Source organism: Macaca nemestrina, chromosome 1, assembly GCF_043159975.1.
Source record: "Macaca nemestrina isolate mMacNem1 chromosome 1, mMacNem.hap1, whole genome shotgun sequence".
Classification (NCBI taxonomy): Eukaryota; Metazoa; Chordata; class Mammalia; order Primates; family Cercopithecidae; genus Macaca; species Macaca nemestrina.
The window spans coordinates 219205007-219221069 of record NC_092125.1 but is presented as its reverse complement, the minus strand read 5'-3'; the positions used below and the strand labels follow the sequence as shown (position 1 = coordinate 219221069).

Here is a 16063-nt window from a genome sequence, read left to right as displayed (position 1 = left end):
TGACTACCCCGAACCAATCACTGAGGCGAGAGACATGGAATGCTCTGACTGGTCAGGCCTGGGACATACTCCCTCCCCTGGAGTGCAGGGGATGAGCCCCGCCAGAATTAATAGACTCGGAATTGTGGGAGGGAGGGGTGTCTCCCCCACACCCATGCAGGAGATGAATGCAATGTAGGGAGGAAAAAAAAAAAGCCCATGGCAGGAAAGCATTCCTCCTGCCTAAGCTGAGCCTCCTTAATGAGATTCCAGGCTAGGAGCTTGGGGAAAGAAAATGATGAATAATCCATTCTCTATCAGGAAAGTTCCAGGCTGGTCTCCAAGGAAGTAGGGTGGCTTGTTTTTCTCCTCTGTGTATGATGGGAAGGACACAGAGTTGGGGGTTTAGTCATTAATCCCAGGGAAGGTGGCAGTTCCCATCTTCATGGGACCTTTAAGTACTCCCCGTTCTTGAGAAGGTTGTGGCTTTGCCTGTAACAGGCCGAGTAATTGCGGATTGAACAAAGAACCAGAGAGCACGGCACACTTCAGAAGAAATGTCTCGCTAGCCAAGCTTTGTCATCTCCCAACCCGATCGTGTAGTATTTTCCTCTACACCATGCTGTTATAGCTCCTTGGAGGGACCTGCTGATGTGATGAAAAATCCTGAGACCAGGTTTTTTATATCAAAGGATATTTTCCAAAGCCCGTGAAGTGGAGGGCACAGGGCAGCAGACAGCCTCGGGCACAATGTCCTCGGCAAAAACACAGACAGGATCCTAAAGTTTGCTTCGTCCTCAGATGTCTACAGAGTGTGCAGACAGCATAGGGGACTGCAGGGAAGAGCGCAGGCGGAAGCCTTAGCATCCTGGTGAAACAGAACATGGACCCAGCCCAAAGCCCCAGGGATCAACCGTGGCTGCTTCCTGCAGGTCACACTCTTCCCAAACCGCGGCCACATTGCCGCTTTTCCTAAGTTAGTTGATCATGCATTGGTTCATTCAGTCACTCAGTCTGGCAAGACTGAGCTCCAGCAGGCCAAGTCTAGGGGTAGAAAAGGCAGTTTGCAAAAATCTAAGTGTTTTCTCCTTAGATTCTCTTTCCCATTTTATGGACTGACCAGGAAATGAATTCGAACTTAAAGGAAAAGGAAAACTTTAAGCTAGAAGGTCTACAAAAGTGGAAAGTAAGATGGGCCAGAATGCACTGAGGTGTCCCCTAACCCACCTGGCCAAAATCCAGATGAATGGCCTTTTTGAATAGCTCAAAGGGACCTACTTCTTTAAGCTTTAAAACGTGTAAGTAGTATGTAACTTGGCTGTTTTGTGTTCTAACATGTATAATCCCGATTTCTGGAATGGAAAATCCTGGACATAATTGATCCTTTTCTTGGGGACTTAGAGTTATTGCCCCATTTTGAATCCTGGCACCACCCCCCGCCAGGGGCTGTTGAGATGGAGAAGGCTGTCTTCCCAGGCCCCACATAGCACCTTCTGCTGCCTTGGGGCTCTTATGTCTGCGTTTTAGGGTCTGGCAGTCAATTCCTGCTCTCTGCTGGGATCAGTGTGCCTCCTTCCCTGCTTCCTTCTTGCCCCTTCCCGTCCTTGTAATTGTGTAGTTATTAGCGTAAAATTGAGTAAGATCAGAGGAAGTAGAGGCTGAAAGTAGACCTAGAGGATGCCCTGTATGAATAAGAGACATTAGTAGTTCCATGTGGATTTTGTACTTTTTTTTTCTGGTAACTCAAAGGTCTCTTAAAAGAGTTTTTGTTTGTTTGTTTCCTTGTTTTTGTTTTGTTTTGTTTTTAATTAAATAACCTGGCCAGCCATGGTGGCTCACACCTGTAATTCCAGCACTTTCGGAGGCCAAGGTGCATGGATCACTTGAGGCCAGGAGTTCGACACCAGACTGACCAACATGGCAAAACCCCATCTCTACTAAAAATACAAAAAAATTAGCCAGTCGTGGTGGTGCATGCGTGTAATCCCAGCTCCTCGGGAGGCTGAGTCATAAGAATCGCTTGAACCCAGGAGACGGAGGTTGCAGTGAGCTAAAATCGCGCCGCTGAACTCCAGCCTGGGTGGCAGAGCGAGACACTGTTCAAAATAAATAAATAATAAATAAATAAATAAATAAATAACCTTTTTATTTTGGAATAATGTTAGATTCACCAAAGAGCTGTGACGATCGTACAGAGAGTTCCTGTCTACCGCCTCCCAGTTTCCCCCATGGTTAACATCTGACATGACCATAGTACACTTTTCAAAACCAAAAAAGAAAAATCAACATTGGCACATTATTATTAATATCAGCTAAACTTCAGGATCCATGATGCATTCCAGGGCACCACGTTGTTTTGATGATCATATCTCCTGGTCTGTGACAATTTTTCAGTCTTTCCTTGATTTCCATGGCCTTGACTGTCCTGAGAATACTGGCCAGGTATCCCAGAGAATGTGCCCTGGTCTGGATTCATCTGATGTTTTCCTCTGGTTAGAGTGGGGTCCCAGCTTTCGGAAAACTTGCCATGAAGGTAAAGGGTCCCTATCGTCTCATCATTTCAGGGGCACTGATAGCCACCTGGCATCCCTGTGTTGCTTCACAGGGTTGAGGGGATATTGGCCAGGTTTCTCCACAGTCAAGTTACTGCTTCCTTGTCCACAAATCTGTTATTTGGTAGCAAGTCACTAAGGGTAGCCCACCCTCAAAGGAGAGGGGAGGCCAAGTGTGGTGGCTCACACCTATAATCCCAGCACTTTGGGAGGCCAAGGTGGGCGGATCACAAGGTCAAGAGATGGAGACCATCCTGACCAACATGGTGAAACCCTGTCTCTACTAAAAATACAAAAATTAGCTGGGTGTGGTGGCACACACCCGTAGTCCCAGCTACTCGGGATGCTGAGGCAGGAGAATTGCTTGAACCCGGGAGGTGGAGGTTGTAATGAGCCAAGATCATGGCACTGCACTCCAGCCTGGTGACAGATAGAGATTCCATCTCAAAAAAGAAAAAAAAAGGAGAGGGGAGGAAGTGGGCATTGATTAAGACTCAGCTCGGCCAGGCGCGGTGGCTCACACCTGTAATCCTGGCACTTTGGGAGGCCAAGGCGGGCGGATCACAAGGTCAGGAGATCGAGACCATCCTGGCTAACATGGTGAAACCCCGTCTCTACTAAAAATACAAAAAATTAGCTGGGCTTGGTGGCAGGCACCTGTAGTCCCAGCTACTCGGGAGCTGAGGCAGGAGAATGGCGTGAACCCGGGAGGCAGAGCTTGCAGTGAGTGGAGATCACGCCACCGCACTCCAGCCAGGGCGACAGAGCGAGACTCTGTCTCAAAAAAAAAAAAAAAAAAAGACTCAGCTCCACCTCCTGGATGGGGATTACCTATGTGTGTTACATTCTTCTAAAAGGAAGTGTCTCTTCTCTGCCATTGAATTATTTACTCATGCATGTATTTATATCAGTATGGACTGCTGTGTATTTATTTGATTCTCTGTGCTATAATCCACCATGATGTTATTGATTTTGCAGCTCATATTGTTCTAGCCTTGGCCACTGGGGCTCTTTTGCGTTGGTTGCCCAGCCCTCTCACAGGGCCTGCACTTTCTGTTTTTGAGCACTTACTCACTTTCTGCTGTTAAAGATGCCCCGGGCTCATAGTGCATTTTCCCTGCCCCAGCCCCAGAATCAGCTGAAGGTTTTTTTAACTTTGGCTCTGTTCACCAGTTGTTCAATTCAGTTCAGTCAGCAGGCACCTACAGTGTGTGCCGGGCCCTTCACTGGGCACTGGGCCCAGCCAGTGCTATGCTGGTGAGTGTCTGAAAAAGTCAAGTATGCAGGTATAGTATAAAGTTTACTGACACAAAGAACGTGTAGCATATTCTTTATAAATAATAACAAAATATGCAAGACTCTTTATTGCAAATTTATCGTAAATTCCATAGAGCCATTGATTCTCACAAAGGGCTTTATTGATGTTTGCCAAACTCTTGTATCCCTTGCCAACTTATGGTAGCAATTGATGAATGAGTAAGTTTCCAACCAGAATAGTGGTGGATATATTAGTTTACCTTCATGAGTAAGATGAAAGTGAAATAAGAAAGATTTGTGTTGGAACCTTGCATGTTCATTAATGACATGAGCATCTTCTTCGCTATCAGATAATAGTTTCTGAATACCAGAAGAAACTACTGGATAATAGTTTTTGAATATCAGAAGAAAATTTCCTCCGTATTTTTTGTGCTACTCATAGTGTGATGGCTACAGACACAGAACACTTTTAAATCTCATCTGTATTATTAATATTTTATCCAACACTTTCCTAAGAATAGACAAGCAACAAAACAAAAAAAATCAATCCCTGATTTATAGCATTTCCTGATTTCTGTGACATAAACACTCCCATTAATGCAGAATACGCAAGCCCCAAAATTGGGGCTTAGCCAGGGAGGGCTCTTGGCTTTGCCTAGGAAAGAATTCAAGGGCAAACCAGCGGTGTTAGACAGCACCTTTTATGGAAGCAGCAGTGTACGGCAGCAGGAGGGGACTGCTCCTTGCTCAGCAGGGCTACCCCATGGGCTGTGCACCCAGAGTAGCAGCTCAAAGACAATGCTGCAGTCATATTCCTACCCACATTTCATTACACAGAAACTAAGGGTTGATTTATGCAGAAATTTCCAGGAAAAGCGTATTACCTTTCAGGTAGTTGGGTCATTGCCACGAAAAGGGGTGGTACCTTTTGGGTGTTGCCATGGCGATGCTAAACTGACATGGCACACTGGTGGGCGTGTCTTATGGAAAGCTGCTTCCAGTGCGGTCCTGTTTTAGCTGGTCCTCAATTTGGTCTGGTGTCCGAGCCAAACCTCCAGAGTTGAGTCCCACCTCCTACCTCACCATCCTGGCCAATTTCAAGCTTCACTGACACAGAGCCACAGAGAGCTGTGTAGCAGCACATCACTCTACAACACTGCCAACGCACAGACGCAGTAAGAAGAATAACCATAAGAGCACAGATGATGATAAAATATAGTAAAATAATTAGGAGGCTAAGTTTTAATTATTTATTACTGGTGTTTCTGGTGTAATTTAATTGTAAGTATATATAATTTATTTTTTAATGGTTGTGTTTATCAGCCAGCTCACAGAATTCTGAACATTTACTCATCGGCCCTCATGAGCCAGCACCAACATGCCCCAGCTCTCCTCTGGCACAGCAGTGAGCCAGCCACAGCCCTGCCTGGGTGGAGGCTGCGGTTCTCTGAGTGGCATCCAGGGCGTTGCACGTACCCTGTGAGTCAAACTTGCACGAGGGAGCTAACAGCGTTCCTGGAAAATCTTGTCCACACACAGCCCGTGCACCATCTTGGGGATTTTCACACCATCTATTTCTCATTTTCATTTTTTAACTCAGAAAATCTATTCTTCATTAGCCGATCATCTAAGATCCTTTTGCAAGTATGGAAAGCAAGTGTAAATCATGACTTCAAATGACCTGGAAGCTCCAGGGGCACAGAGTTTGGAGTCGAACATCATCACCACTTCCAGGCTTCAGGACCTTCGGCAAGTCTCTGAACCTCACTGAGCCTCTACTCTTTAATCCACAAGATGTGGGTAAAAATGCCTCCCCAACCCCAGAGTTATTCTCAGGATTAGATGAGGCCACATATTTGAAGGGCACAGCACAGCCTAGCACCTAGAGCCTTCTCTCCTTGGTGGTTCAAAGCCAAGTGATAAGAATTGCAGACAGCAAAGAACATGACAGATGTTCCAAGGGCAAGGTCTACTTCCCCGCCTTGTCCACAGCGTCCAGGGCTTTCTGGAAGAATGTTTGTGTCCTGTGGGACTCTGGACAAACTCTCTTGGTGTTTTAGGGCGTCCTTCTCACCCTGAAGCCTTGGCAGGGTCAGAAGCAGATGTTAGTGTGATAACACAAGAAACAAGGAGATCATCCAGACACAATGGATTTGGAGTTCTCAAGTACGTTATTGGCTGGGTGTTTGTTCAAGCTGATAGAAATTCAGCCATGGGTGTGGTCCAGGTGGTTTGCAACCTGCTATTTTAGACAGTGTGGGAGAGATCAGGAAGAGCACACGCTGCCTCAAAAATAAACAGAAAAAAACCACCATGCCATATACCATATGGTCAGAGGGAAAGAAAGAGGAGGAAAGAAGGAAAGAGAATGAAAGAAAGAAGGCACTAGCAAGTATGTTTAAACTAATATTTCTAAACCAGACTTGTTGATCACTGACCTTGACCCCAAGCTTCATGTACATTCCAATGCGAGCTCGGCCAGGAGCCAGTTTTTCAGGAGTCTTTTTGTTTGGTTTGTTTATCCCCTCACTGTTTCCTTGTAGTTACCAGCAGCAATTTCTGAGAAAACCTTGACCTTGCTTATAATAGAGTAGGCCTGTTAAGTAGAGAAGACCGACATTAACCTTCCAACTAAAGCCACCTTAAATCAACATGCTTTCAAAAAACAAGTAAACAAGGCCGGGCGCAGTGGCTCATGCCTGTAATCCCAGCACTTTGGGAGGCCGAGGTGGGTGGATCATCTGAGGTCAGGAGTTGAAGACCAGCCTGGCCAACATGGTGAAAGCCTGTATCTACTAAAAATACAAAAAAATTAGCTGGGCGTGGTGGCACATGCCTATAATGCCAGCTACTTGGGAGGCTGAGGCAGGAGAATCGCTGGAACCCAGGAGGCAGAGGTTGCAGTGAGCCAAGATCACGCCACTGCACTGCAGCCTGGGTGACAAGAGTGAAACTCCGTCTCAATAAATAAATAAATAAACAAACAAACAATTTTTTTTAACTGAAAGAGCTGATTGCAGTCTTTGCTGCATTTACACATCATGCACTGGCCCCTTTAGTGACCCTCTCATTAGCACTGTGGGGGCTTCAAGTGACAAAACCAGCTCAAACTAGCCACACAGTACTGAGCAGTTAGTGCAGAGTGCAACACAAGCCAGGGCTCAAAACCAGCTTCTCTATTTGTTCATTATGCACAATAGCCTAGAGGTGGATACAGCCCAAGTGTCCATGGACAGATGAATGGATAAATAAAATGTGATGTCATGCAGTGGAATATTATTCAGCCATGAAAAGGAAGGACATTCTGACACATGCTACAACATGGATGAATCCTTAGGACATTGTGCTAAGTGAAATAAACCAGTCACAAAAGGACAAATGTTGTATGAATCCACTTATATGAGGGACAGAGAGTATTTAAATTCATAGAAATAGAAGGGGAATGGTGGTTACCAGGGGCTCTGAAGAGAGGGGAAGGGAGAGTTATTTAATGAGGATGTATTTTCACTTTTGCAAGATGAAAAAGTTCTGGAAATCTGTTTCACAGCAGTTAGACTATACTTAAAAGTACTGAATTGTACACCTAAAATGGTTAAGATGGAAAATTTTGTTATGTATTTTTTTACAGTTAAACAAAAACAGACCAGGTGTCGGGGCTCATGCCTGTAATCCCAGCACTTTGGGTGGCTGAGGCAGGAGGATCACTTCAGCCCAGGAATTTGTGACTAGCCTGAACAACATGGTGAAACGCCGTCTCTACAAAAAATACAAAATTTAGCTGGGCCTCGTGGCCTGCGTCTGTAGTCCAAGATACTTGGGAGGCTGAGGCAGGAGGATCACCTGAGCCCAGAAGGTTAGGCTGTAGTGAGCTGTGATTGTGCCACTGAACTCCAGCCTGGATGACAGAGTGAGACCCTATTTCAAAAAAAAATGGAGAAAAGAAAACCAGCATCCCTCTCTCCACGTCTGGGCTGCATCTCGTGGTGCTGGCTACATTCTCAAGTCCCCGGGTCTCTGTGGCTGGAGATTCTGGTGTCAAGCCTCATCTCCTTGGCTCTGATTGGATCGCATGCCCCACCCCTGGCCAATCACTATGGCCAGTGAATGTGATTTGTTGCTTAGCCCCACCCACAACAATGGGCCGAGAGAGGGAGGGAGATTTACCCACAATCTCCAAAAGATGCTGAGTGGGTTTTGGCCTGGCCACTGCAGAATCGTTGCCCTTGAGGCAGGAGACATGCTTACTTCCATTAGCACCTGTGCAGCTAGTTGGCATGAGGCACCCTTACCTTAGAACCCCACCCACCGAATGTCCTAGCATGAAAGTGGATTCCTCCACCACAACCAATAATGTCTACATTTGTGTTCCAGAAGGCTGGAGTAAAACACATTGGAGTTTGCCCGCTCTCACGTTCAGCCCATTCATTCAATGAGTACTTATTAAACCCATAGGAAAAGGTCATGGGAATGAGTGAGGCAAGACAGCCCTGAGGATAGGGAGGGACATGATGGATGGAGAAGTCAGCCCAGGGCCGGGGCACAGTGACTCAGCTTCTGAAACCAAAGAACAGAAGAGAGGGTAGGTGGAGAGGCTGAGATGTTGACAGTGGAGAGAAACGGGAAACTACACGTGAGGTAACAGAGTTCTGGAACTCTGCCCAGACCCACTCCTGAAAACAGATTTTAAGTGGGCCAGTGTCATTATGAATGCCTGGCCAGGTGTCCCCAGATGTGTTAGTCCGTTCTCACACTGTTATAAGGACATACCAGAGACTGTGTAATTTATAAAGGAAAGAGGTTTAATTGACTCACAGTTCCCCAGGGCTGGGGAGGCCTCAGGAAACTTACAATCATGGCAGAAGGGGACGCAAACATGTCCTTCCTCACATGGCAGCAGCAAGGAGAAGTGCAGAGCAAGGGGGTGAGGAAAGCCCATTATAAAACCATCAGATCTCACAAGAAGTCACTCACTATCATGAAGGCAGCATGGAGGAAACTTTCCCCATGATTCCATTACCTCCCACCAGGTCCCTCCCAGTCCCTCCTAAGGGGATTCTGGGAACTGCAGTTCAAGATGAGATTTGGGTGGAGCACAGCCAAACCATACATCACCAGGTGATTGGAGTTTGGTGCCAGATTTCCCAAAACACTCCTCACTGACTCCAAGAAAGAGCCTTGGGGGGAATGCATAGGATCTCTGAGCAGCTGTAGACAGACTGCAGCTTGGAGATTAGGATCCTGAGTGAGTGGAGAGCCCTCCTCTTGAATAAAACTCAGCTGAAGTTCTAGGAAGTGCTGTCTGCTGGAGCACTGATTTTGGAAGCATTCTGTCCTTTTCCTCATGTGTGTCTGAGCTCATCTTCTCTCTGGGTACAGAAGGAGAACCCTGAGCCCTGGGAGAATAGGGATGAGTTCCTGCCTAGGAAGCAAACCTTTGAATTTAGCTTTTACCTGGAAAGCATTATTTCTGCCAAGAGAATTGGAAGACAGAGGGGAGGGGAGGGGAGGAGAGGGGAGACATGGAGGAGAGGGGAGGAGAGGGGAGGGGAGGGGAGGGGAGAGGAGAGGAGAGGAGAGAGACAGGCCATCAGATCTTGATCCCATTTCCCTGTCCACCACCGCCTGTGCTGGGTAAATCCCTTAACCTCTGCAAGCCTCACTTCTAACATAGAAGTAAAGAGAACCCTCACACAAAGGGTCATGGTGAGGAATCAGTAAGCTCAGTGCAATAAGTGATAGTGCTCATCGTTGCCACCATTCAACCCCTAGACACCAGGGAGAAACCACCACTTAAGCATTAGTCCACGGCAAAAGTCAGGTGTCAGCATCACTCCACATTTGCTCATCCATGGTTAGATGGATTTTGATATGCTCTCTGCTGAAAGTAGCTGTAACGTCTTTCCTGGGGCCTCTGCCAGAATCAGGTGTGCTGGTGGGGAGAAGCAAAGGCTAATCAGACAGCCAGCATCCCTGCAATCCCAGAGTTCTGAACTTTGAGGGATAGAGGGACCCGCAGTGTGGACAGAAAGAGAAAAGGCTGTGGAGTCCCAGGGAGCTGGGCTGGAATCTCAGTGATTGGCTTGTTCTGTTATTTTGACCAACATCTGAGGACCTACTAGGTATGTGCCAAGCATTTATTCTAGGGGCTGAGGATACAGTGGTAAGAAAAGTAGATGAAAAGTCCCTAATCCCTTAGAGGGGACATTCTCCTGGCTCAGCAGCTCAATACCCCATCTATGGTGTTGGGAGTCCCTTGGTCTTGCCCGGCCTGTGTCCTCCGAGTGTTGACATCGCAGAGTGTTGAGTGTATTAAATGAGTTAATGCAGGTGACTCTTTTGGCAGGGCGCCTGGGTAAAGGACGCGCCCACTCAATGGTGGTGCGATCGTGTGCCATGTGGCCCAGGCAAGGACCCCCATCCCAAACTTGAGGAGAGTCCAGGAAGGTTTCCTGGGGGAAGTGACTCATTGTGTTTTTGTTTATTTTTGAGACAGAGTCTCATTCCATCGCCCACAATGGAGTGCAGTGGTGCTATCACAGCTCACTGCAGTCTCTATTTCCTGGGCTCAGGTGATCCTCCCACCTCAGCCTCTCAAGTAGCTGGGACTACAGGCGTAAGCCACAAGGCCCAGCTAAGTTTTGTATTTTTTGCTGAAGCAGGGTTTTGCCATGTTGCCCAGGCTGGTCTTGAACTCCTGAACTCAAGCTAGCTAGCCTCCCACTTTGGCCTCCCAAAGTGTTGGGATTACAGTTGTGTGCCACCATGCCTGACCGGAAGTGACTCATAAACCAAGACCTTGGGCAGCAATGCTGTGGCTGGGACAAAGAAATGGAGACCATCCCCGCCGGTCATAACCTCCCCTGACCCTTGTGTGCCCCTGCAGGTCTCCTACCCATGGATGAGGGGCCCAGCACCATGGCCAGGGCCACAGCCACCTCGTGCCACACAGCAGCCGAACCAGGCCCCCCCGCCGCCACATATCCCCTTCCACCAAGGCATCCAGCCAGCACCGGTGCAAAGGAGCTGGTCCCAGGGCTTCCCCAGACCCACTGTGGTCCTGCCGGCCTCCCACTGGCGGCCTGTGAGCGCCAGCAAGGAGATGTTCTCGTTTGTGGTGGAGGACGCCCGCAAGCCCCCTGTCATCAAGCAAGGTATGCGTCAGGGCTGCCATCGGTGGCTTGGGGGTGGTTCACAGCTATGTGGATGGGTCTTGGTTTTGGTTTACTTTCTGATTCTAAAAGTAGAACGTGTTCAATTGTAAAAAATAAAAATAAATTCAGGATAAGCAGAAAGTAAGAAAACAGTTAAAAATCAGCCGTAATCCTTATCCCCAGGGTCTCCCTGTTGACTCTCTGCTGTGTATCCCTCCAGCCTCTGTGCTGTGTCCGTATACACACACCAGGGCACCTGCAGTGGGTGTGGCCTCTGTGCATGTGTACATGTGAGTGTGTCACAGGATCTGTGTCAACACACTTTGACTCAGATGTGCAAAAATATTAGTCATTGCAATCCCCTTTGCCCCCAACAGCCCTAGGAGGTTTTAAAATATTTTAACACCATTTTACAGGTCAGAAGAGACTGACGCTTATCAAGGAAAATGACTTCTCCCAAGGAGATATATTCAGTCCCATCTAATCTAACATTTTTCAGTCCCATTTAAGGCTGGTGAGCTGGGTGACAGCCCACTCACAGCCTGGTCACTCTGGGACACACACAACCTCCAGGGTGTCCTTCCTTCCCCACTACCCCCTTGAAAGCCTCATGGCACTTGGGGAGGAAACTTCCTATCTGTCACTGTCCTCTTGGCCTCAGCAGCCTCACTGGCAGAAGAGCTGGTCAGTTTAGTCCCCAGGCGTGGTTCCCGGAGTTCCTCCCTAGCCTCTGGCATCAAGGTCCCACTTTCTGTCCTCTTTGTCCCAGCCCCAGGCCCTTCTGAGTCCCCAGGTATCTCCCAGCGGCTTCCATATCTTTCCCCCGTCTTGCTCAAGACCATTCATGTAGTCACCTTCCTCAGTCACTAAAATAATAATTATTATTGTGACACATGCAAGCTGAAGAGAAAAGGCAATGTGTGTCCACGGTTTACGTCATCATCATCATCAAATGCACCGCCACATACCTAGCACCCACAGCGAAAAATGACTCAGCCATTTTCCCCCAACATTTTAATATGAACCTTTTTTTTTTTTTTTTTTTTTTTTTTTTTTTTTTTTTTGAGATGGAGTCTCGCTCTGTTGCCCAGGCTGGAGTGCAGTGGTGTGATCTCGGCTCACTGCAAGCTCCACCTCCCGGGTTCATGCCATTCTCCTGCCTCAGCCTCCCAAGTGGCTGGGACTACAGGTGCCTACCACCATGCTCGGCTAATTTTTTTTTTTTTTTTTTTTTGTATTTTTAGTAGAGACGGGGTTTCACTGTGTTAGCCAGGATGGTCTCGATTTCCCGACCTTGTGATCTGCCCACCTTGGCCTCCCAAAGTGCTGGGATTATACACGTGAGCCACCACGCCTGGCCGTAATATGAACATTTTTTAAACATACAGCAAAGTAAAAAGAAGTTTATAGTGACCCCCCTCCCCACCTAAATCTCCCATTAACATTTTACTGTACTCTTTTTTTTTTTTTTTTTTAAAGACAGAGTCTTGCTCTGTCACCCAGGCTGGAGTACAGTGTCGCGATCTCCACCTCCTGGGTTCAAGTGATTCTCCTGCCTTAGCCTCCCAAGTAGCTGGAATTATAGGTGCTCACCACCATGCTTGGCTAATTTTTATTTTTATTTTTATTATTTTTTTTTAAGTAGAGATGGGGTTTCACCGTGTTAGCCAGGATGGTCTCGATCTCCCAGCCTTGTGATCCGCCTGCCTTGGCCTCCCAAAGTGCTGGGATTACAGACGTGAGCCACTGCACCCGGCCTTAATACGAACATTTTTTAAACATACAGCAAAGTAAAAAGAATTTTACAGTGACCCCCATCCCCACCTATATTTACCATTAACATTTTACTATACTCTTTTTTTTTTTTTTTTTTTTTGAGACAGAGTCTTGCTCTGTCTCCCAGGCTGGAGTGCAATGGCATGATCTCCGCCTCCTGGGTTCAAGTGATTCTCCTGCTTCAGCCTCCCTAGTAGCTGGGATTACAGGCACAAACCACCATGCCCAGCTAATTTTTGTATTTTTAGTAGAGAGGAGGTTTTGCCATGTTGGCCAGGCTGGTCTCAACTCCTGACCTCAAGTGATCCACCCACCTCGGTCTCCCAAAGTGCTGGGATTACAGGCGTGAGTCAACCACGCCTGGCCCATTTTGCTATACTTTTATTATATATCTATCTGTCTATCAGTCATTCTGTTAATTCATTAATCGATCTTAATTTTGGATGCATTTAAAAATAAGTTTCCTACAGCTGTAGACTTCGCCCTAAACATTTAGCATGTGTACCATTAACTAGAGTTCAACAGTTTTTGTCTTTTTGTGTAAAATTAACATACAGTGTGTATTAGTTACCAATTTATAACCAATTACCCTAACACATAGCGCCCTAAAACAAACCAAAACCCTATGCATTATCTTATACAGTTTCTGCGGGTCAGGCATTTGGGAGTAGCTTCGCAGGATGGTGTGGTTCAGGGACTCTCAGGAGGTTGCATGAAGCTTTTGACGAAAGCTGCGGTCCTCTGAAGGCCTGCCTAGGGCTGGAGGACACATCTCCTGGGTAGTTCACTCACATCCGTGTGGGAAGAGGCCTCCGTTCCTCACTAGCTGACAGCAGGAAGCCTCAGTTCTTCACCACTGCCACCTTTCCTAGGCTGCTTGAGTCTCCTCATGAAATGGCTGCCAGCTTCCTCCAAAAGAGTGGTCCTAGAGAGAAAAGCAGCAGCCACATGTGTCTTAAGATCCAGCCTCAGGAGTCAAACTCCATCATTTCTCCAGTAGCCTTGGTTACTTGGATAAGCTCTGTTATGGCTGAATTGTGTTCTCTCAGAATTCATATGTTGAAGCCCTAATCCCCAGTACCACAGAACCTGTGTTTAAAGAGTGCCTTTCTTTCTTCCTTCTTTTCTTTTTTTTTTTCTTTCTTTTTGAAACTGAGTCTCAGTCACCTAGGCTGGAGTACAGTGGCGTGATCTCGACTCACTGAAACCTCTGCCTCCCAGGTTCAAGTGATTCTCCTGCCTCAGCCTCCTGAGTAGCTGGGATTACAGGCACCCACCACCACATGTAGCTAATTTTTGTGTTTTTAGTAGAGATGGGATTTCACCGTGTTGGCCAGGCTGGTCTCGAACTCCTGACCTCAGGTGATCCATCCACCTTTAAAGAGGTAATTAAGTTAAAATGAGGTTGTTGGGGTGGGCCCTAATCCAATCTGACTGCTGTCCTTGTGAGAGGAGGCGATTAGGACACCAGCGACACCAGAAGAAAGACCATGTGAGGACATAATGAGAAGGTGGCCATCTGCAAGCCAAGGAGAGAGGCCTCGGGAGAAACCACCTGGCCAACGCCTGGATCTTGCAACCTCTAAAACTTGAGAAAATAAATTTCGGCCAGGTGCAGTGGCTCACCCCTGTAATCCCAGCAGTTTGGGAGGCCGAGGCAGGAGAACCCCTTGAGGCTAGGAGTTCAAGGCCAGCTGGGAACACATAGCAAGACCCTATCTCTATTTTTAAAAGAAAGAATTAAAAGTTTAATAAAGGAAAATTAATTCCTGTTATTGAGCTCCCTAGCCTGTGGTATTTTGTCATGGCAACCTGAGCATGTTAATACAAGCTTCATCCAGCATTGGAGATGACTATATAGGGGCATGAATACAGGGACAAGAATCACCAAGACCATCTTGGAGATTGGCTGCCACTCAATGAAATGCACAGATCTTGAGTGAACACTTACTACATTTTGACAATTGTATACACCTGTGTAACCCAAACCCCTGACAAGAACATCACCATCACCCCAGGAAGCTCCCTCAGGTCCCTTCCAAGTCACTTCCCAACCCCTTCCCCCAGAGGTAACCACTCTTCCAATTCTTTTTCCACCATGGATTAGAGATTCCTGTTCGAGATTCTCAAATACATGGAATCATGTAGTGTATGTTTTCACGTGAGGCTTTTTTCACTCTGCATATTTCTGAGATTCATCCATTTTGCTGTATGTCTTACAAGTTGTTCCTTGTGGCCGGACACAGTGGCTCACACCTGTAATCCCAGCACTTTGGGGGGCCAAGGAGGGCAGATCACGAGGTCAGGAGTTTGAGACCAGCCTGACCAACATGGTGAAACCCCATCTCTACTGAAAATACAAAAATTAGCTGGGTGTGGTGGTGCACACCTGTAATGCCAGCTACTCAGGAGGCTGAGGCAGGAGAATCGCTTGAACCCAGGAGGCAGAGGTTGCAGTGAGCCGAGATTGTGCCACTGCACTCCAGCCTGGGCGACAGAGCGAGACTCTATCTCAAAAAAAAAAAAAAAAAAAAAAAAAAAAAAGTTGTTCCTTGTTCTCATTGAGTCACATTCCATGAACGTAACACAGATTTCTCTTTATCCATTCTTCATTGGTGGACACAGGTGCTGTTTCTTTCTTTTTACACTCAGTTGTTGATGAGTAGATTTCTCCACCTGTTTCTCCAATGCCGTGTTGAACTTGGGAAGTGAATGAGCCATGAGCGGTCCCAAGGCTTTGAGGCCCTCATCTACCTGGGTTTCTCCTCTACAGCCTCCCACTGGGGTGTCATCTGGGTTGGGAAGGCATTGTGATGTCCGCTCCCAAACTTCCACCGCATTCCCCTGATGTGGAGAGGGCCTTTCATCTTCCTGTAGAGAAGAGATCCCTCGTGTCAGACCCGGGCCCCTCTACTCCATGCTTAGGAGAACACTGCCGACGCCAGGACTCCAGGTTGGCTCTGCATTGAAAGCACCCATTTTTGAGGAATCTGAAGAAGCTCTTTCCTCTCTTAACAAAGCCGGACTCTTCAAACAAAATTGTTTTGCTTTTAGACCATTGCCTTGCTTTAGATTTGAAAAATTCTGTTTGGAAACACAAAGCCAAGGGCGTATTTGTTCTCGGTCAGGGTTTCTCAATCTTGGCACTGCTGACATTTGGGGCCAGATAATTGTTTGTCATAGGGCGTTGTTTTGAGGCAAAGGCTCGCTCTGTAACCCAGGCTGGAGTGCAGTGGTGCAATCTTGGCTCGCTGCAACCTCTACCTCCGGGTTCAAGCGATTTCTCCTGCCTCAGCCTCCCAAGTAGCTAGGATTCAGGCGCCCGCCACCACGCCTGGCTAATTTTTG

General features: G+C 47.2%; 1 protein-coding gene across 21 annotated transcripts in view; it reads left to right on the top strand.

Annotated features, from left to right (window-relative positions):
* Positions 1–16063, top strand: part of LOC105473211 (forkhead associated phosphopeptide binding domain 1) — a 156228-nt gene that overhangs the window by 37281 nt on the left and 102884 nt on the right. For all 21 annotated transcript variants that reach the window (XR_011625958.1, XR_011625957.1, XR_011625948.1 and 18 more), the window contains one exon: positions 10672–10939. Coding sequence is in view for 10 of the 21 variants with exons in the window: in XM_071100339.1 (XP_070956440.1) it covers positions 10672–10939 (268 nt within the window). In the remaining 11 variants the exon portion in view is untranslated. The remainder of the gene's footprint in view (positions 1–10671; positions 10940–16063) is intronic.